General features: G+C 49.7%; 4 protein-coding genes across 4 annotated transcripts; 1 reads left to right on the plus strand and 3 right to left on the minus strand.

Moving 5' to 3' along the window:
* Nucleotides 1–2,845: 2,845 nt before the first annotated feature.
* Nucleotides 2,846–3,194, plus strand: COL26b_008781 (uncharacterized protein; the record flags this gene model as incomplete). Its single annotated transcript, XM_053181529.1, has 2 exons — nucleotides 2,846–3,089; nucleotides 3,175–3,194. 2 exons carry the CDS (start codon nucleotides 2,846–2,848, stop codon nucleotides 3,192–3,194), a joined length of 264 nt encoding a protein of 87 aa, XP_053034540.1.
* An 8,194-nt stretch (nucleotides 3,195–11,388) lies between these two features.
* Nucleotides 11,389–13,371, minus strand: COL26b_008782 (uncharacterized protein; the record flags this gene model as incomplete). Its single annotated transcript, XM_053181530.1, has 2 exons — nucleotides 11,389–12,958; nucleotides 13,010–13,371. The coding sequence occupies 2 exons, from the start codon at nucleotides 13,369–13,371 to the stop codon at nucleotides 11,389–11,391; spliced, it is 1,932 nt and encodes a 643-aa protein (XP_053034541.1).
* Nucleotides 13,372–15,058: 1,687 nt separating this feature from the next.
* COL26b_008783 (uncharacterized protein) lies at nucleotides 15,059–16,388 on the minus strand (the record flags this gene model as incomplete). The annotated part of the gene is made up of 3 exons (XM_053181531.1): nucleotides 15,059–15,485; nucleotides 15,537–15,678; nucleotides 15,728–16,388. 3 exons carry the CDS (start codon nucleotides 16,386–16,388, stop codon nucleotides 15,059–15,061), a joined length of 1,230 nt encoding a protein of 409 aa, XP_053034542.1.
* Nucleotides 16,389–17,938: 1,550 nt separating this feature from the next.
* On the minus strand, nucleotides 17,939–19,039 carry COL26b_008784 (uncharacterized protein; the record flags this gene model as incomplete). Its single annotated transcript, XM_053181532.1, has 3 exons — nucleotides 17,939–18,426; nucleotides 18,495–18,688; nucleotides 18,750–19,039. The coding sequence occupies 3 exons, from the start codon at nucleotides 19,037–19,039 to the stop codon at nucleotides 17,939–17,941; spliced, it is 972 nt and encodes a 323-aa protein (XP_053034543.1).
* Between the last annotated feature and the right edge of the window lie 843 nt (nucleotides 19,040–19,882).

The raw sequence follows: 19,882 nt of genomic DNA on the forward strand, positions 1-19,882 counted from the left end.
CCAAGCATCATCTGCACTGGTGTGATGACTGTCACAGCGATAATCCTGTCTTTCATACCATCACGACTCATCCACACTCGGTATGCCATGCCTGTGATGAGATCATCTTTCACTGTGGTCTGTTAGATCACCTTCGGTCTTCACATGGTCTGTCGTGGTGTCTCGAATGCGAAACATGGGGTTCGGAAACGCCCATCGAAGAATTATGGTCGCACATTACCTCTTCTCCTTACCACGCCTGGGATCAATGCGTCTTCTGTGAAACAATTTACTTGGAGAAAGGGCTACTTCACGATCATCTTACCGGTACTCACGAGATACGTACGTGCTCATTTTGCCCGTGCGAAACATCCTTCGACATGAGGCACGTCTTCGACAAACACAAAATGAGTCGATGTCCAGAATGTGGAATTCATCTACCAGACGAACGAATGCAGCCACATTTGCGATTCACGCACAACTGGGTCGTTTGCACTGTTTGTGGTGCCTCAGAACCTGACGAAGACGCTCTTGAAGACCATGAAGAAGACCATCCTGCATGCGACATATGCCGCCAACAACAGATGAAATTGGAGGACTTGCGCAATCACTTGGAGCACGAGCACGGGCTTTTATTCTGTCTATTCTGCTCGTTAAGGACGACAGACCTTCTGCAACATGTGCAAGACGAACATTCCCTTCCGACTAAATCGACTGACCCGAGAGGCTTTCAAATGATTGCACCAGACGTTCTATCGACACTCAGAACGGAGCTCGAGACTTTGGAAAGTCTTCATCCGAGGTCCAGAGAGCTTCTAGACAGGGCCATGATCTGCATCACACAAGCAGTCGAACTCGAAAGTCAATTGTCAGTGGAGCCGGCCTTCATGGATGAGGAAGACAGGGAACAATTTACGTTCCATGAGACATCCGAGAAATCGAGTCAAGTTTCCAAGTCCCGGCAACAGGATTCTAGCTCGTCAGACCTATTTAATCGGTCCAAACAAAGCCGAAAGACCGTCGAGACTGATCGAATGGATTCAATAACGTGCAGCCAACGTCAATCAAAGGCAGTGGCCGATCGCGACCGTCGTGGCAACGGACCGGAAACATTTAAAAGTGCCGCGGAGTCTTTGCTACAGAAGATTACGAGTAAGGAGACGTTACGCAAATTGGTGGAAGTTGCTGCTTCACGAGGCCAATTGGACAGTCTACAGACAGGGCTCTGCGATCTTAGCTCCGAGGGCGACAACGTCTACCGGTCTGTCTCTACAATTAGCACCTTCGTTGACAACTGCGAGCATGGTGCCGGATACATAAAAATATGCAAATTCTATGGACTTTTCAAGATAGCAGAGATGCTTGAGCGTAGGAGAATGGAAACCGCAAGACAGAGAGTCGACAGCGCCGACTATGACCGAATTCTGCAGTGCAAAGGCCTGCCAACCAACCAACGCACCCGCGCTGAGTTGAGACAACAAGTTAAACTGGGACGTCAGTTGCAAAAGATCTGCGGGCCTAACGTTGGACTTATTTGTTTACTTGCTGTCGGCGTCAGCAATATGAAGTCTATCGCAAACGTCGAAGCAACAGATTTGGAGTGGTTTCACCAAGCAGTGAACAGGTACCACGCCATTTGTGAGTTTGGTAGTAAGTGTCTTCAAAGCCTAGTATCAGGCGTGGATTTGGACCATGGGGACATTCTTGAACTTGATACGCTCGCTCAATAAAAGTGACAATTGGCTTTTTTCTGCCTCTGAGACACTCTCGCAATTGAATGTCAAGTGTAGCATACCGGGAGCTACGGTGAAAAGCCATCATCAAACCTTGCAGGTAGAACCCAACCTCAGGCTGTCATCCTATTGCGGCTTGGACGACGGTGCTCAGCTGCAGGAGATTTTTAGTCCCGGCGTCAGTCTTTGGGAAATGGCGGACACCGCACATTCCCACTAAAATGGTGATTTTTGTCTGGTTTATGGTCTGGATGGGGGTGGGGGAGGGAGGCACTCTTATGTTCAGCCCGCTTCGGATCGGCCCCGCAATGATGGGTCCATGTCCTCGAGACATTCATTCAGTGAACACAAGTCGCGCAAACGACTCATGTTGGTGTCTAGAAGTCCTGAAGGGTGGCCTGGATTGCTAACTTGAAACGTTGATGAAGTCCTCTGATATATTTCATGTGCCTTTTTCCCTACCCATCCAATCGTTTGAGAAAAAAGGCCACCCATTTGACGAGCTGGTCCAGCACAGCAAACCCTCAGAGCTTCGAATCATTTCCAATTTTTGTAATGTGTAGGGTCCTGATTTGGCCCTTTTTCTTTTTCTTTCGGGTTCCGTTAAAGGGCTTTCTTCGATTGCAAACCCAAAGTTGAACGACAGCGGGTCCCGTGTGCTCCTTCGTATCCTACATGTACACAACCTCCTGTCTGCCACCGCCTGATGTTATTATTAGTCGGACCACGTTATTTCTGCTTTCTATATCGGCATGCGGGAGAGCCAAGCTGATGTATATCGTGCTCGACGGGGCAATTGGCTCCATGCGCTATGGAGTTCCACTCGGGATATTATTAACGACTCGTGTGATCCCTGTCTTGTCCCTATCAGGACGAGGCTTCGCGACAAAATGCCAGCATCTTTGTCATTGGATCCCGGTTTACTTTATTTGAGTTTGATCGACGGGTAGAGGCGTGTTGATCAACGTTCGTAGTCTATTACCAGCGGTGAACTCCCACAATACTGCGTACCAGCCAGGTCGATCTGAGACGCCGCTGAATGCTTTATAAAGTCGACTTTTATTCCCCGACTTCTTCGTAGATGGAAATATTCGCCTATCATCGGACTACAACTCCTTCAACCAGCAATCGCCATGAAGTTCACCACTATCATTTTCGCCGCTGGCATCGCTGCCGTCCAAGGCTTGGAGCTGATCAGCGAGAACCCGCTTTGCAAGTACGAGAAGCTCAGCGTCGCCGCATGGCACAACTGCAACGACTTCAACGGCGGCAAGGACCCGTACAAGGACTCAGACTGCGATTTGCCTTGCGCTAGAGCCGGAAGAAACGAGGGCGGCAAGTTTGTTCACGTCGCCAACTACTGGGGTAGCGACAGATGTGCCCTGCAGTGCTACTTGAAATGAAGCGAGGGTAATGCACTTGCCAGATGCTTCTCTAAGCCGACGCTGACTACGGTGAATAGATACAAAGCCCGCCAGATGAAAGCCACCTACGCTACATCCGTTTCCCTATATGAGAGAGCGCAAAGTCTCGAAGCCAATTATTATCGGTTGTCTTGCATGTGCCGCGATAGTGAGGACTCACCTCCAAGCTTTTCAGACTAGTTTGGTTAGTGGAAGCGGTCTCTTTTGATAGAAGAAGGTCCGCAAGGAGTCGTTTGGACTTCTGAAGTCTCATCACACTCTATGAGCAGAGCGCCAGAATTGTCAGCGATATGTTATATTGTTATAGGGGACTGGGAGAAACCCACTTCTTCGTATGTGTTTTTTACATAAAGTCTAATGGTAGTTACTTCACGATGCTGTCCCATGCGGTGAATTCTGGCGAGAGCTTGGTCTTCAAGTGTTGGGTTCCTGCAACGTGTCAGTTTGAGAAGCGCCGTCCCGTAGACAACTCTGCATACCAATGCGGCTCCAAAATATAAGCTCGGCTCGCTATCGTCAAATTCAAGCTGAACAAGGTCAACAACTGTCAGTCGTCGGCTCACCCCGTATCCTCTGTGAACCGAGATGAACTTCAACGTACCCAACAGCACCGCATGAAAGAGTGAGTACTATGGCTCGCACAGATGGATCCTTGCGGAACCTCTCCAACACCATATATCTTTCTTCCACTGGAACTTTTCCATCGTATCTAGTGCTTCGAACTCCGCGTTGCTCAAGCGCCGTTTGCACTAGATCTAGGATACTTCTCCACGTCGAAAAAATGACACTTTCGTTATGTTAGTTACATAGCCTAAGACTCGTAATTTGCGCCCACCATTTAGAATCCGGGCCAAGCTTTTCGATGTCTAAGACTAAAGCTTGGATCTTGGTAGGAAACCTGCCGTTGAACTTGGTTGGGGAGAAGCGTGTCGTTGCCAAATGCTTTGTTTTGATGTCGACGTAGACCGGTTCCACTGGGCAAGAATGATCTTCTTCACATCCGCAGGTAACACAGCCTCGCTGTGCGGCAATCTTCTCTGAGCAATCGGAACAAACGAAGCGGAGACACTTTGACAGATAGGAAGAAGATTGGATGTCTCCAAAAGCTCCTTCGCTTTCAAGTGTTTGGGTGTCGCAGTGTATGCATATGACCGCACCCAATTCTCTTTGAAAATCAAAGACCTCCTGAGACATAACAGCCCATTCACTTTCAGTTTTGCTAGACGTCTCTTCATAGAGGACTCCTAGGTTGCAAATCCCGCGTAGCATCTCTATCCTTGTCAGCGCGTTTACTCTTGCATTTGATGTAGGATCACCACTTCCAAGCGCGGTTTCAATCTCTTCGCGAGCTTTTTCTCTACAAGTGTCGTAGTAAGCTCTCTCCTCTGGCCGAAAGTCCAATTCGAAACGGAGATCGTGCCGCGCGGGGAGTTGAAGGGTTGATTTTGGTCGACGTAAAAACAATGATCTTATGAGAAGCTTCAGCCTTTGAATGGCCTCCTCACCATTGCCAGACTTCCACAGTGACGTTATATCAGTCCTGAAAATTGCTGGGTCTGAGTATGGATATACTCTCAGGAACTTGAGGACCGTCGCAAGATCTTGCAAGCCATTCTGGATAGGAGTTCCAGACATGGCCCATCTGGAATTCGCGTTCAACGAGCATACCGCTCTAGTTCTCTGCGATGTTGGATTGCGAATAATGTGTGCTAAGTCCCCAGATTAGCATTCTCTTCTTAATGTACAGAGAACCGCTCAGGTTTGTCACGTAATTGAACCTGCGATAAGGGCTTCACCTTCATCGACAATCAATCTCTCCCAAAAGGTGGATAGCAAGATTGACTGCTGAGACGCTTGCGACATCGATTGTCTCCACTCGGACGTGACAGTATCATAAGTAGTCAAGATGAGATCCGTGGTTTCCAAATCATGTACCGTTTTCAGACAACTTTTCGAATGGTGGCGAAGCCACTTGATTGATCCTGGTCGGACATGTCTGTAGAGCTTTAGCCGGTTGAAAGGCAATACCACGTAGTCGTGACCCACTTCTTCAACTCATCTTCCCAAACGTCCAGCACTGTGAGCATGTTTAGTGGTGTCATCTGCAAAGGAACGCCCACATGCTGCAGTACTTACAAGACAATGGTACTACAACGAGCGTTGGTCTCGTAGGTGAAGATTCAGCCACCGATCTAATTTCGAGTCTCTGCTCCAAGGCTGCGGCAACAAGCGAGATCACAGTGAGTGTTTTCCCGAACCCCATAGGATCGGCAATCACACCCCCTTTAGAAATGGGGGGTTTTTCTTCAACTTCCGCCTGTGAGACTTTGCTGACGAAGCTGTGCCTGTCAGACATGAAAGCCACAATCTACTGCACGAACGACTTACGTATTTTTTCCTCCTACATAACGAATGTCCCACAAACCTAAGCTTTTGTCAAAAAGGAAGGATGGGCTTTCTCTGAGAGTCATGAAGGTGAGTGCCTGCTTTTGATGACTACGAATTTTCAATGTTAGCCCAAACGCAACCGTAAAGTAGATGAGGGGCACAGACGTGACGAGGGGCGTAAGTATTGACTCTGGCTGTGCCGCTTTATCCAGGTCTTCGTTGATATTGAGGACCTCGAGTATGTCTGTGTAAGAATCAACAATCTCCAAGCGGTGGCTAGGTGGTGTAGTTTGGCGACCCAGATCCGACGTCAGCGGACTGGATTCTAAGCTTGTCCAGGACAACATGTGAGGATTGCAATACTTGACCGAACGAAGGCAATTTGTTGGAGTTTGCAGGTGGACCTCGTACTGCTCGAAGAAATCTCCAGCACATTCGAAAAGATTCATTGGTCCGTAAACAACCATTGATAGCTCGCACAAGTAATGTTCTACTTGAGAAGCCTTTCTTTTCCGATTATCATTGATGCTCCAGCCTTTGACGCAACAGTGGGTTTCTAGACGAATCTGGGGCGAGTCGAGAAGAGCTGGCACCACTTCTGTGATCGGCCGGGCTTGATGCTGAATTAGTCCTTCCAAACTAGTTTCATCCAAAAGCTTGAAAGTGCTCGAAGACTCTAGCTTCACGGGGATATTTCCATCTGGAACAACCGTTTGATCGGCCTTTTGAAGTAAAGCTTCAATGCCGGCGATCTGTGTGATTTTCAGTATGAACGAACTCTTCATATTCATCAATCATTATGCGTCACTTACCATACCAAAGCAGACAAGTTCATCCTCTGTAGCGCAAGGTGAGGATGAGGGGACCGATCGGAGTGAGGGGCTATCATTATCTGAAACCCGTAATTGATAGTGGATTGCTCTGAACTAAAACGCGGACATCCTACGACGTTGTCGCTTTGCAAGTATGTTCGAGCTGGTTCTGCGACCGGGGTAGTGGGCATCTGAAGTAATGCCCCTTCGTGAGTCATAACCGGTTCCTGTTGAGACAGGCTATCAGCGGGGACGGTCTGCCAAGGAGGGTAAGAAGGCGCGAATGCAGCCACTGCTAGGTTCTGTTGCATCGACGCGTTGACGTCTGGGAGCATGAAGGGTCCATTCCATTGAGCCTGATAGCCAGTTGCAGCAGCAAATTCTGGAAAGTAATTTGGGTTGCCGTAGTAGAAATTGGACCTTCCGATGTACCCATAGCCAGGATCTGCATATTCCGAGGCTGCCGCACGATGATGAGATTTGTTCCCAATCCAAGGTTGATCTGCGGGTAGATTGACTCCTGAAGCTTGCGTCCCACCTTCCCCGTCGTAATGTCCATTTGCAAAATGACATGAAACGGGGGCACTAGTCTGCTGCTCCGATGCCTGGACAAAGCCCCTTAGCTCTGAAGTTGGTTGCAGCGCCGGTTGGGACATATAGGATTACCTTGGTTGGAATCTTCTAGGTGATGGTTTGGGTCCAGCATCACCTGCGTTCGGATACAGCGCCGCCGGAGGGCCGACACTCACGTTGTCAGGCTGCGCCGAAGTAGTGGTGCCCGAAACGGAAAATGAAAGGTCAATTTACCCTTTGGAAAATAGACGACAGGTTATCTCGAGTGTTCTAATCGCAACATATGAAATGAAATGGGAGGAAAGAAGAACCCTCAACCGACCCCAAACCAGACAAGGCAGACATCATCAAAAGATCGATAATGCGTCTACCCCGAGAGGCCGCCTTTTGCTTGGCGAGAACAAATTTGACCAATGAATAAATGGGGCGCGTAAGATGTACCGTCCTTTTGGCGGATGATTCAAGGCAGTGACAGAAGTAGCAACATCAATTGGCTCGTATCGAATGGCGGTGAAACCACATCAGGCTGCAAGACGCATTGCCTTCAGACTATCAAATGGTGCGCGGCCAGCGAGCCCCCATCCTTCTTCGGTAATCGCTCCGACTCATTTACCTCACCTTTCCCATATTCAAGATCGCTCGATCTTGCTACGACCTGTCACCTCAACCACGTAACTCTACGACTACTTTTATTCAAGGCCACTAAGATGTCTAACGATCTAAGGTCAGAATCCACTGCGCGAAGTATTGTGTGCGATGCTTTCCTGAAGCTCGACAAGGCAATATCACGAAGTGATTCTGAAAGCTTCGGTGCTACTACCTTGGAGGATGTCAGAGCGGCTGCCGTCATGATCGAAAAGAAACTTGCCGCAGAAACTTCTCTGTGCAATATGAGGAGGCTCCTCCCTTTGCTTAGAGGATTGGAAGCGTACCACAAGCCTCTAGACGTACTTTGCAATGGGACACCATATCTGCCTTGGATTTGGGCCCCGATCAAGCTTATATTGCAGGTACATAGGTCGAGTGGCAACCGGGCCGAAACAAAGCCCTCAAGATCGATCTTGAGATTTTATGACGGCAAATAATGCTAAGGCTTCTAATCCTTTGACATTCTAGATTTCTTCTGACTATATGAAAGCTTTTGAAGTAATCATCAAAGCATATTCCCTTATTGCAGCGGCTTTGTCGAGGTTTGATCGATTTCGTGTCGCGCTGGAAGGCAACCCTTCATTTCAACAAGTTCTGGCGAATTTCATATCTCATCTTCTATCCTTCCATCGCGAGGCTTACATATTTGTTCGTCGCGGAGGTTAGTGTCAGCTACTTGAAACAATTTCCCAAGGTTCTGACAATATTCAGGTTGGAAGAAATTCTTCCTCACCTCTTGGAACCGGTTTGAGAGAAGGTTTGACCACATCATCGACGATTTGAACCGCGAAGTAGATTTCGTCGATCGAGAAGCACACTCTCACAATGTAGTCACCACACAGAAATTGCGCCATGAACTTGAGAGGTGGCGTGAAGAAAGCCTCTTCAAGCTCCAAGAACAGAGCCAGGAACGATCACACTGACAATTTCAATCAGTTACTGCATGGCTCAAGGTCGAACCCGTGATATCTGAGCAAGACAACATTGTCGAAGCCATTTCTGACGAGCCACAAAGGTACTCTAGCTCTGGATCATGGATCCTGGACACCAAGTGTGCACGCGAGTGGCTCAGAGATGGTGTCAATGGGTCCATCACGTGGCTTCGAGGAAAGCCAGGATCAGGAAAAAGTGTCATATCCACACAGCTCATGCGATTCCTTGCATCGAAGAAGGATTCGATTGTGATTCAACATTTCTGCAGCTATGCGTATGCCGAGTCTCTCAAGTATGATCGAATTTTGGCGTCTTTAATTTATCAGCTTCTTCGTAACGACGACTTCGTTGCCTATATATACGAAGACTACGTCATTGGAAGAAAGTTTGCAACCTCCAGGAACCTCGAATCATTATTAGTTACGTTGCTGCGGGCGGGATCGTCGAGACCTGCATCCAGGAATCTATGGACTGTACGCATCATCTTGGATGGACTTGACGAATGCGACAAGACCTCACAAACTAAGCTGCTTTCCTTCATCAAAAGCGTTACTCCAGCACATAAGCCGGCTTCAAGCACGAATATTCCAGGGCCGCCAAACATCAAGGCACTGGTATCTTGCCGAGACTCCGCGAGTCTAGCAGCGGCTCTCGAGAGATACCCGACTCTCTCGCTGTACGAGGAGGTCTCTCATATCAGCGACGCCATCACAATTTATTCCCGTGAAAGGCTACAGGACTATCATCGTCAGTTTCTGTTTGCAGACTTTGATGAGGCTGGGATTTCTGAGTTGACAGGCCTTATTTCACGAAAGTCAAGCGGTAAGGTCTCATCACAAATCCCCAAGAGCTGCGCTACATCGTTTCGAAGCCTTATCTGTATCCATCGCGGCTAACGGTGCCAAGGAATGTTCTTGTGGGCCCGGTTAGTCTTGGACCTTCTGGAGAATGAGCTTCTCTACACGAAGGACGAGGTTTATCGCACGATAGACGAGGTGCCAAGCAAATTGTCTGAGTTGTGAGTTAAACCTTTCCTCTTGGAGTGTTTTTCTGAACTTCCGAAAATGAGAAGTTCCACATCTCACAATGGATCCCTCAGCTACGCAAGGATACTCTCGAGCGTCACACAAAATATAGAACAGCCATCCATCCGCAGACTGACTGTCTGCTTAGGATGGATCGCGTTCTCGCGCCGCCCTCTCAAAAAGTGCGGGTTGCAATCAGCCCTTGCCTTCGAAGACGGTGGATTGGACGCAAGTTCGGTGCCCCCAAGACGGGCTATCGAAGCATTCAAGCTACTGGTTGAGGAACAAGCAGACTCAACATTGGTCTTCATTCATTTCTCAGTTGCCGAGTGAGTAGCCCCTCCTCACCACTTTTAGAAGTTGTCACCAATCTGAATCCTCCAGGTTTCTCAAAGGCGAACAAAGCAATTTCTTCCTGAACGAGAAACAAGCTGCTGTCTCGCAAGCGACTACATGCATAGCTTGCCTGCATGCAGGGCTTCTTGATTTCATTCCTGGCACACCATCTTCAACCTTTTCTACCACAAAGATACTTAAGGGCGTTTTTGCACTTTACCCATACGCATGTCAACACTGGGCGAAACATCTTGTCCCTGTGTCTGAGTTACAACAGTCGTTTTCGAATGAGACTCGGGAATATTTGCAGGTTTCGAAAGAGATGGCGGCAAAGTATTTGACGTTGGCTGAGGAGCGAGCTGAAGTGATGGACGCCACAGCACTTGAAGGCACCCGCGTGCCGGAGTCCTGTGGATCCTACGAGATAGATCTTGTAAGGAGACGAGAAATGAAGGCCCGTACTGATTGGGACCGGATTATGCAGAGTTCAGGTAAGTCTCTATCCATATAGTATCTAAGAGAAGCTTCCAGCGGGCTAATCAATCAAAAAAAAACGTATCGACATCCAAAGGACCGGATTCCGTGTTCTTCCAGGTGTTGAGCGAATACAAAAGAAGAGTCGATGTTCTGAAAAGTCTCGATACCATCCAAGAAGTTGATGCCAGAGTTTTGGCTGAGTTCAAGGAAAGCATTGGCTCTGACACTCACTTTTGTCGTCTAACATCTTGCAAATGGGCCTCCATTGGGTTTTCATCGTCGAAGGCACTCGAATCTCACGAGGCCTCTCACGAAAAGATACTTTGGTGCACCTCACCTGGCTGCGAATATCCAAGTCCTTTCCGGAAGAGGAAGGCCATGGATAGTCACAAGCAAAGATATCACAAACCTCCAGATCAGCCAAAATCGAAGTCTCTTGACGCTAAGAGTATGACAAAGTCACGACCTTTCAAGAGCCCAGAATCCCTTGATGACATCCCAAGATCCGATACCGCCGCACGGTCACATCCCAACCTGAGCGCAATTGATCATGTCTCTAATGATTCGTCCGCTATCATAGAGGCTCAGGTCGACTCGAACGACGAAGGGACGAAGATTCGAAACGCCCAGCAGATGCTAATCATAAACGGCATCAATCCGGCACAATTGACGCAGCAACAATTCAAAACGTTCTCGAACCAACCTCCGGCTGTGCAGGCGAAGTCAATAGCAACGTATACAGCTAATCTGCAGCAACACCAGGCCTCCCAACTAGGACAGCGCTATGGCTAGCTTTGTCGGAGGAAAATCGAAGGTTTCTAAAGTAGAAACTCCAAGTTGGAAAGGCATAAAGTTGATTGTACCCAAGAACTCGTCAATGTGGTCAGTGTTGGTATGCCGCACACTGCGTTTCGGCCGTTACATTACTAAGAGGTTCTGTTATACCTATCAAAGACCACCTTCCTCATTTAAGGCGCTTGGAGTAAATGTTGCACTTATGAAGTACTCTTCTGGTTGCAAACCTCATCAAATGTCGCATGTTGTGCAACCACGCGTAGCTTTACCAACTGAAAGACTCCACAAGGAGCCTTGCTTTAACTCCATTTCCCTTGCGCACAATGTCCGAAAAGGCAGTCCTGACTTCGTCGCTCAATCCCTCTGGCCCGCAAACCATCACACAGACTTCGCTTGTGGCACCATTTAGCTCGCTCTCCAGCACGTCTCTCACATCCATCCTCTTCCCGATAAAGAACTCCTTCTCAACCCTCCACAGCAAGCCCGAAACCTCAATATCATCCACCAATGCCTGAGATCGACATCCCCAAAACAGCTTGGAGCGGCCAGGGTGACCGGCTATACTGGGCAGAAGAGCAGTTACTCCCACCCCACCAGCGATTGCAACCAGTGTTGGGGCTTTGTGCGGTGATTCAAACAGAGGCGCGTGAGACGGGTATCCAGACTCGACAAGCACAGGGATTGTGCTGCGAGTGCTCAAACGTGAGGATAAACCTGTTTGAGTCCGAATGTAGAATGTGATTCCCATCTCGGGTGACTTGTCAGATGTCTGTGACGAGCTGACGGGACGGTGGCTGACTGCAGACCTCTTATCAGCGGCCCGATCGCTGCTGTTGGCGATCTTTTCGATGTCGCCGTCAATTTGCTGGGCGACTTCAATTCGGGAGCGAGTTGAAGACAAGATGCCGGAGGCAATTGAAAAAGGGTGGTTCTCCCATACGCGCCAAGTGAGAGTTGGGAAGTACAGGTATGCAACGCCAGATGCGGAAACACCTGGGATGGTTATGCGAACATACTCTGAGTCGACGACCGTGATATCAGCTGTCTTGACGCTGTGACGTAGAAGTCTCAGGACTCGAAACACGCGGTCGAAAGCCCAGATCGCCATGCACACGATAATCCATATCTCGTAGCCCCATTGGTGTTTGAACTCGAAGACAATGTGCCAGTAACAGCCCGCGATGATCAGAATAGCCACGGCAATATGCCATGCGAGGAACGCCTCATAGATCTTCCTGCGGATGGGTATGACCGAAGACGGGAACATGACGACCAGAGCCAACGTCGCAATGATACCCCAGTACCAGTATGGTTCTCGGGACTCGGTAGCGTGGGTGCCGTTCTTGATATAAACATCCAGGTAGATGATGCTATGTAGGATAGCCTGCAGGGTTGCTATGGCTGCTATCCATCGGTGTACCAAGAGAAACGTCGAGTGAGACCAGTCAGTAACCCAAAGCAGGAGGTTGTTTCGACCAGCGTAGAGGAATACCAGCGGCAGGTTAGCGAAACTTAGCAGTCCAAGACGGTTGGATATCAACATGCACATCCAACGCCAGCCGTCGCCAGGATACCAGGTGTTCGGGTCGGCGTACTGATAGTTGACTGCCGATAGTACGGTGTTAATGACTATGAAGTATAAAATGAAGAGAGCTTGTCCACGCTTTGGCATGAGGGCAACTCCAAAGAAGACGGGTGTGTCATGACGGTGGCCAAATAGAGGTGGATCGATGATCAACGCGTTGAACTTGGTGCGCCAAGCTGTCGGGAAGGGGACGAAGCGTAGGAGCGAGACGGCGATGGGGATGACAATGCCTGAGAGGAGTATGATCAGACTGCATATTGTTAGACTCAATTCATGCCTGAGGGGGTGCTGTATTGCTCACCCAAATCCTTCCTGCTGGCTTTCTTGATTTTCAAAGATTGTATCAGTATTGTAAGCCGCAAACCAAAGGTCTTCGGATACCAGGCTTGTTTGATTCAGAGACCCAGTGGCGTTATATAGAGCAGTTGGAGTACCGCCGATCTTCTCCAGCGCCTGTTGGTATGTCTCCTTCGGGTCCGGTTGAACGGCTTCTGTGCCGGCCACATTCTCTTGCCAGAACTTCTCGAGTTTCCAAGTTGACATGTTCTTGCAACGAGTCGAGACACACCAAGCAAGTGTCTGCAGGAATGCGTCGTCGGTAGCGTAGCAACTCGGGTCTGTCATCACCCTGCCGCTCATCGACATTCCAGACATGCCGCCCATGTCGTCTGAACCGGTAGTCGAGCAGTTCAAAGTTGCGCCAGAGATTGCATCGCGGCATGCAAAGGCGCAAGGAGGTTTGTACATGGTGATGCCGTAACCGACCAGGCCTTGCCCGGCGCCCATCGCATGGCCGGCCGCCGCGGCAAGAACGACGAATGAATGGAGCTTCATCGAAGATGTTGAAGATATTAGATGATGATGATGTAGCTAGATCGCCAAGGCTGCAGATGTCCTATTTGATACAACATCGACAGGTATCCGCTTCCTAGTTATACGAATATGAACCACACGAGGAGGTTGCATCTGATGCGGAGTTTGCGATTAGGATTTGAGTGATTGAGGTCTAGTGGGTTTTAGATCGGGAAAACTGCTCAAACCCTCTCACACTGCGTTCGTTTCGCCGCCACCTGAGCAGTAATACGTCCAACCTGATTGGATCATACCTCGAAACAAAGGTCTCGATCAATTTCGCTTTTGACTATCATTCCACAAGCAGCGGCTAGAACCCGGGGCCACGGTGACGGCTCGCAGGGTTTAGGGACTTTGGTACCATATTCCGCGATCCGCCCCGCAGACCACACGTCGCTCTGGGAGGGTTATTGTCATTACTCACGATAAACAGCTCATTCGTGGCGTTTGAAAATGTAGAATGACCGCGTTTAGATCGAAACCGGTGAAGACGAAATGAACTCACCCATGTGATAAGGGCCAAGGCCATGCTTTGTCCACACGCAGTCAGAGCTACGGCCGATTGTGTCATTTTGCGGCCTCCTTTCCTGACGGCTAGGCTTGAAATTTTGTGTCGCTCGAAGTCTTTCAAAGCCTGCTGTTAGCTCTCGATGAGCCTCTCGACTGAATCAGGTGATAGGAAGTGACTTAGGCAGACGCAAACGTGCCCTCAACACGCGCCATCAGCCGCCTGTCCACAGCCACGCAACCAACATCCACCATCAGATAAATGTCTAGCTCATGTGTCAAATTGTTAACATTAAAACAGACTTGTAGAAAATTCCCAGACAATTCACAGTCTCCCCAGCCGTCAAGCATGCGTACTTGGCTTTCTTCGCCTGCCGTTTCCGAGTCAGATAAGCACGCCGCGCCGCATATCTCAGTCCGCATATCGACCTCGTCTAGCAAACTTAATATGACAGCCGGGATTCTGCTCATGATCGATGCCAGGGTCACTTTGCACCATAAGCCGGATCAACATGGAAGCTTAAATCACTTTTTCGGATGATGTTGGGGACCCCCAACGAGAATGATTTCCTGTAATGGCGTCAACAGTGCAACCATGTTTCTCTTATTCCTGGTACAATATTAATCAATGGTGCCCCCACTGATCTTACTCGTAAAAGACGGCACATAATTAATGATATTGATTGATCACTGATGGAAGAGCTCAAGATCTCTGCATCTAAAAATGACTGATGCCGTTCAATGAAACCACTCGAAAGGCAACATACATAATTGTTAGATCAACCACTCAAGGTAGAGTTAAGACTCTTGATCGATGTAACAGCCTCAAATAGCGTTGAGGCTTTTAAATATCATATCCTGAAGTAAGGCTAAATCGACTTTTCAAACACGCTCGCAATATTCTACAGCTCATGAGTTCATGTTGAATGCCACAGCACCTCCGGCTCCACGACCCCAAAACGCTTGCACACAATCCTCAAGCCTTACCAAATCAAGGCTCACCCCAAATCTCATCAGCGATCTGCCTCACCAGAGACAGCTTCTTCTTCTCGTCCTCCAGGCTTAGAGGGTATCCGCTCTCATGGGTGCTGAAACCGCACTGAGGGGAGACGCAGATGCGCTTGAGCGCCTCCTCCTTGGTCTCGCCGCTTCCCTTGGCGACAAACTCAGCCGCCTTGTACACGCGAGCCTTCATCTCCTCCTTGTCCTCCAAGGCAGGCACCTTGGTGCTGATGATGCCAACGACAACGTTCTTGTTCTTGGGGAGGAACTGCAGGGGCTCGAAGCCGCCCGCGCGCTCAGTGTCGTACTCAAGGTAGAAGGTGTTGACGTTGAGGTTCTCGAAAAGCTTCTTCGCGATGATGTCGTAGGCACCCTCGGCAAAATGGCGTCCGCCAATGAAGTTTCCACGGCACAAACTTCACCTCGTTAATACTGGTCCTGTCTTCTCGCTGCTTAAGTGTACTCACTGGATGCCGGTGTGCATGTCTTCGGGGAGCTTGCTGATGCTGTCATTGTAGAGCTTGATGTAGGCGTCGAGAAGATCTTCAACGGTACCGTCGTTGTCGTTGTCCTCCTCCCACCCTTGGCGGAACTTTTGTGAACAGAAGTCTGGACGAAGTCAGTGCAAATCAACTTTTCTGAGATCGCGGTTACTTACAAGCCATGCCCGGGTCATCGAACTGAACGTTACGCAGACCAGCCTTGTAAAGCACCGCAAGCTCGTCCTGGTAGACCTTGGCCACGTCCTGGAAGTACTCGGCATCGTTGGCGTACGCCTCCTTCGTGTAGGCTCGGCCCTGCTTGTAGCGCATATGGAACCACGCAGGCGTGATCATGGTCAGCTTGATGTTGCCCCATTCCTCCTTGGGCAGCGCGGCCTGGACGAGTTGCAACTCGTGAAGGTTGGACTTGGACTTCGCGGCGGAGTGCGCCAGCTTGGCGCCGGCAATGACGGAGTCGCCAGGCATGACCTTGCGGTCCTTCTCGATGAGGCTCACGACGTCGGGGTGGTAGAGGCGGAACATGCTGGCCTCAGCGTCTTGAAGCCGGGTTGTGCCCTCGAATTCGTCCCACATGAGACCCCAGAAACGCGTGCGATTGTACTCGCCCGAGGTGACACCCTTGATGCCCAGGTCGCGCTGCAGCTTGACAACCTCGGCAACGGACTCCTTCTCGACGGCGGGCAGGCCGGCCTCTTCTTCAGACATGCCCTGATCGCGGATCTTGCCCTCGCGGATGTCGAGGAGCTTCTGGGGACGGAGGAGGGAGCCCATGTGCTCAGCCCTGAAGGGCGGTGCTTGGTGAAGCTTGGAAGACATGTTGGTGAGCTTCAGAATGAGGCCGGTGTATACTGAAATATGTTGTCTCTTCTCTCTTCTCTCGTCGCGAATTGGCTCAAGGTGAAGAATTTGAAAGTCGTGATGTCTCGGTAGGTGGCCGACCTAATGGTCGAGGCGGGGCAGGGGATTTTAACGGCGGGGCAAATGAGGGGTCAACTCCTGACCGATAGCTGACGAAGGGTGCGAAGGTCCGATTGAGGAGGGCTCAGCTATGAGCTAGCCGGCCTTAGTCGAAAAGATAGCTCATGTCAGCCGGGAATGAACCCAATTCGAGAGGACCGAGGGGACATGGAGCTTCGCCGCAAAGATGGTGGTCCCAACTCCTGTCGGCAGGGCGCCACGCGCGTGGCTGGAAGAGCCGACATACTTCTGGGGTGCATTTGCCCCTCCTTGTTTTGTCCGAAGAATGCTCTTTTGCCCCTCATCCCCCACTCGCCCGGCACCAGCGCCGTTGCGTTGACGTCAACGGGATTGGCCGAGTCGGCAGTGGGATAGGTTGGGTAACGGCGGGCGCGGTCAAAGAAGAAGCGCGACAAGCCGGTGTTGTTGATGTTTCACATCGAACTTCCACCGGCAAAGCCGGCCGCGGGGTACGGTCTCCGGCCAGGCCCGGTACTGATCTGCAATTGCCGTTTCCAACCGGTGGGAGGCTCAGGAGACCATGAGGCATTGCAAAGTTATAATAGGCCGGAGAACTGAAATCAAACTGATCCGTTGCTTTGTTGTCCAATATCTCGACTTGGCCATGGCCACTGTCGATCACTGCCTGTGGGAATACGCAGGATTGGTAATTATGGCTCAAACGATTGGGTTTGGCAACGTCCAAAATTTGGAGCCCGCGGCAGAAAGCTTCCAGAAACACTGTGGGTTCGCCGGGCGGGGCAAATACTTGTCGGAGACCAAATCCATGCTGTCAAGTCTTATTCCTCCATGCCTATTCGCCGTGCATATCTGTCCCGGAATTTCGGATTTGCGGAGCGGACTTACAAATGAGAATCCACGCCGTGGCATCAACCATTTTACAAACTTCTTAACTTTGGGATTGAATGAAAACAGCAATATCCCCCCATTCACGATTCTGCCTAAGCTTTTCGCACTTTTGAAATGGCGTTTACCACGTGAGATGAGACTGAGGAACGAACATTTCAATATGAGTCCTAAGATTGAACCTGCCATGCGGGAAGTGATGATATCAGTTGCCAAAGAGGTTGCGAAATCAGACAATGCCATTTCATGTGGAAAGGACGAGCAGTACAAAAAATAGGGCTGAAAAGTAATACAAGATACGACCTCCCACAACAGGAACAATCTGGCCTGGAATCCTGCGCATATCACCTTCTTAACTATGTGTGTTACCAGGAACCGTCGCATCAAGCGTCCATAAGCGATCTAGCATCTGTCTTCTTCATTGCATCATATCCCGAAGCCTTCATCCCCCACTCAAAGCAATCCGCCCAATATCGCCCACCGTATGAGACGCCAGGCGGCGCTCCGCCTAATTCATCAAATGTCAGCAATGTCAACTCCAGTCATAATGAATTTTCTTGAGGCGGCCACTCACAAGCTTGATTTTCCGCCCAATCCATGTTGGAGACACACTGGTCAACCGTCATGTTTGCGACCTCGTCGTCCACTTTCCTGTTCTCCGGGCATGTTGATCCTTGATCAATGTTGCTCTTAATCCAGAAATGCACAAACCCGACATCGTACAGCTTGGCTTTGCTATCAGGAGCCCAAATGTCTCGGTTATAATCGGTCCAGTAGTAGCCGACTTTCGTCTGGTCTTTGCCAAAATGGTTGTCTTTATCTACAACGTATCTGACAGCCTCCTCACAGAAGCGCCGGGTGACATCCTTGTCAGGCTTGTATGATGGTGGAACTGGCTCGTTCCAGCAAAGTGATTTGCCATGTTCGAGTGTCGGAGCTCCAATATCGAACTCGAGATTGTACGTTGCGACGCCGCAGCCGTCAATAACAAGGCGGCCCTTCTCGTTCATCCAGAAACCCTCCTCGTGGCCTGGAATCGTGTCAGTTCGATGTTGCTCATGCTTTGATGGTTTGAGGGTGATGATCTAATGCACTCACATGAAGGTTCCGTGACAAATCTGTTGAAAGCTGCAGTACAGGTATCCTGGCAGCCTGAGCCGTCGCCCTTCGGTTGCCATTCCATGGTCACGTTTCTGGACTCCCCAACGATGGCCTCACCGCGCTGCCACTGTCCTATAAAGCCGCCTTTGTCGAGAGTATTGTTCGTAAACGCGCACATCTCATTGACGGTACTCCGCAATCGTCAGCATGGCCTTTCTCATGACAGCAGGGCATTTTTGGTAGGAGACTCACGGCCACCAGTTATAGAAGTATGACCAGTACGGAGCAGTACACTTGACCTTGAATTTGGGAGGGGCTTTTGCGCTTGACGACGATGCGATCGAATCCAGGTTCTCGTTCAGATTCTCATGCCTGGGGGTGATGTTGTTGAGGAAACGGAAGTGACGGGTGACTTCGTCCTTTGCTGGAGTGACTTGGAGGGTCTCGGAGGATCTTGTAGGGTCTTTCTCGGTTGGCAAGGCGATCCCGAGAGTGAAGAAGATCGTTGTGACAAGGCAGACGAGGCCCGTTGAGAAACGCATGATTGTTTGGTCTGTTGGTGATAGCTGCGTTCGGCAGGATGAAGAGGAATTTGGAGCTCCTCGATGCTGTACTTTGATTGATGCGCGTCTTGTTGTTGGCATAGAACATCAACGAGATATTGGGCCCTCTACCCCTCAAGTATTTATATACACTCGTATAATATGATACATATCATAGGCTGCCTCACGATGTGGCATGATGTTCAGAATATTTTCGCGAAAATGATATCGGTGTAACTTCACAGGCGCGTTGCAGTCAACAGAACATCACTTCAGAAGCAACAGAGAGCCTCATCGAGCCCTTGATCATCGTGAGTTCTGACGGTGAAGGTCCAATCGGAACACTTTTGAAGTAGCCGGAACGCGGTGAAACCCATTGTCCAACGTCACAACTTTCGGCTATTTTGCGAGACAATTTCACTTCTGCGTTCCATCATCGCTCGTACACAATCTCCTGATGCTATTTCTAAGGGTTTTTGGTTACCCTTTAGAAGGCAAACATAAACCAGGTGATGAAAATTTGCCAGCTCAGCTCATTGACGCCATTTGGGACTATTTCCCTTCCAAGACTGATCGGCATTGGTGTTTCAATAGAGTTAGTCAAACCATTTCGCCCCAACTCGTTTGTCCCATTGGTCAAACATACGGACCCAAGTTCTGACGGGCCGTGGCTGCGAACATAGCCGAAGCCGGGAGTGGATATCTGCACCATCGGTATCCCGAGTAAAGGGGCTCCTCCCGAGACCTCAACTTGAGTGTCGGAATGAGTAAGCAATATTTTTTGACATGACTAAAGACCTCTTTTCCGTAAGTGGACTATCTCCTCTTCGCTGTGGCACTGTA

Source organism: Colletotrichum chrysophilum (genome assembly GCF_026319265.1).
Source record: "Colletotrichum chrysophilum strain AFK26 chromosome Unknown scaffold_79, whole genome shotgun sequence".
NCBI classification, from domain to species: domain Eukaryota; kingdom Fungi; phylum Ascomycota; class Sordariomycetes; order Glomerellales; family Glomerellaceae; genus Colletotrichum; species Colletotrichum chrysophilum.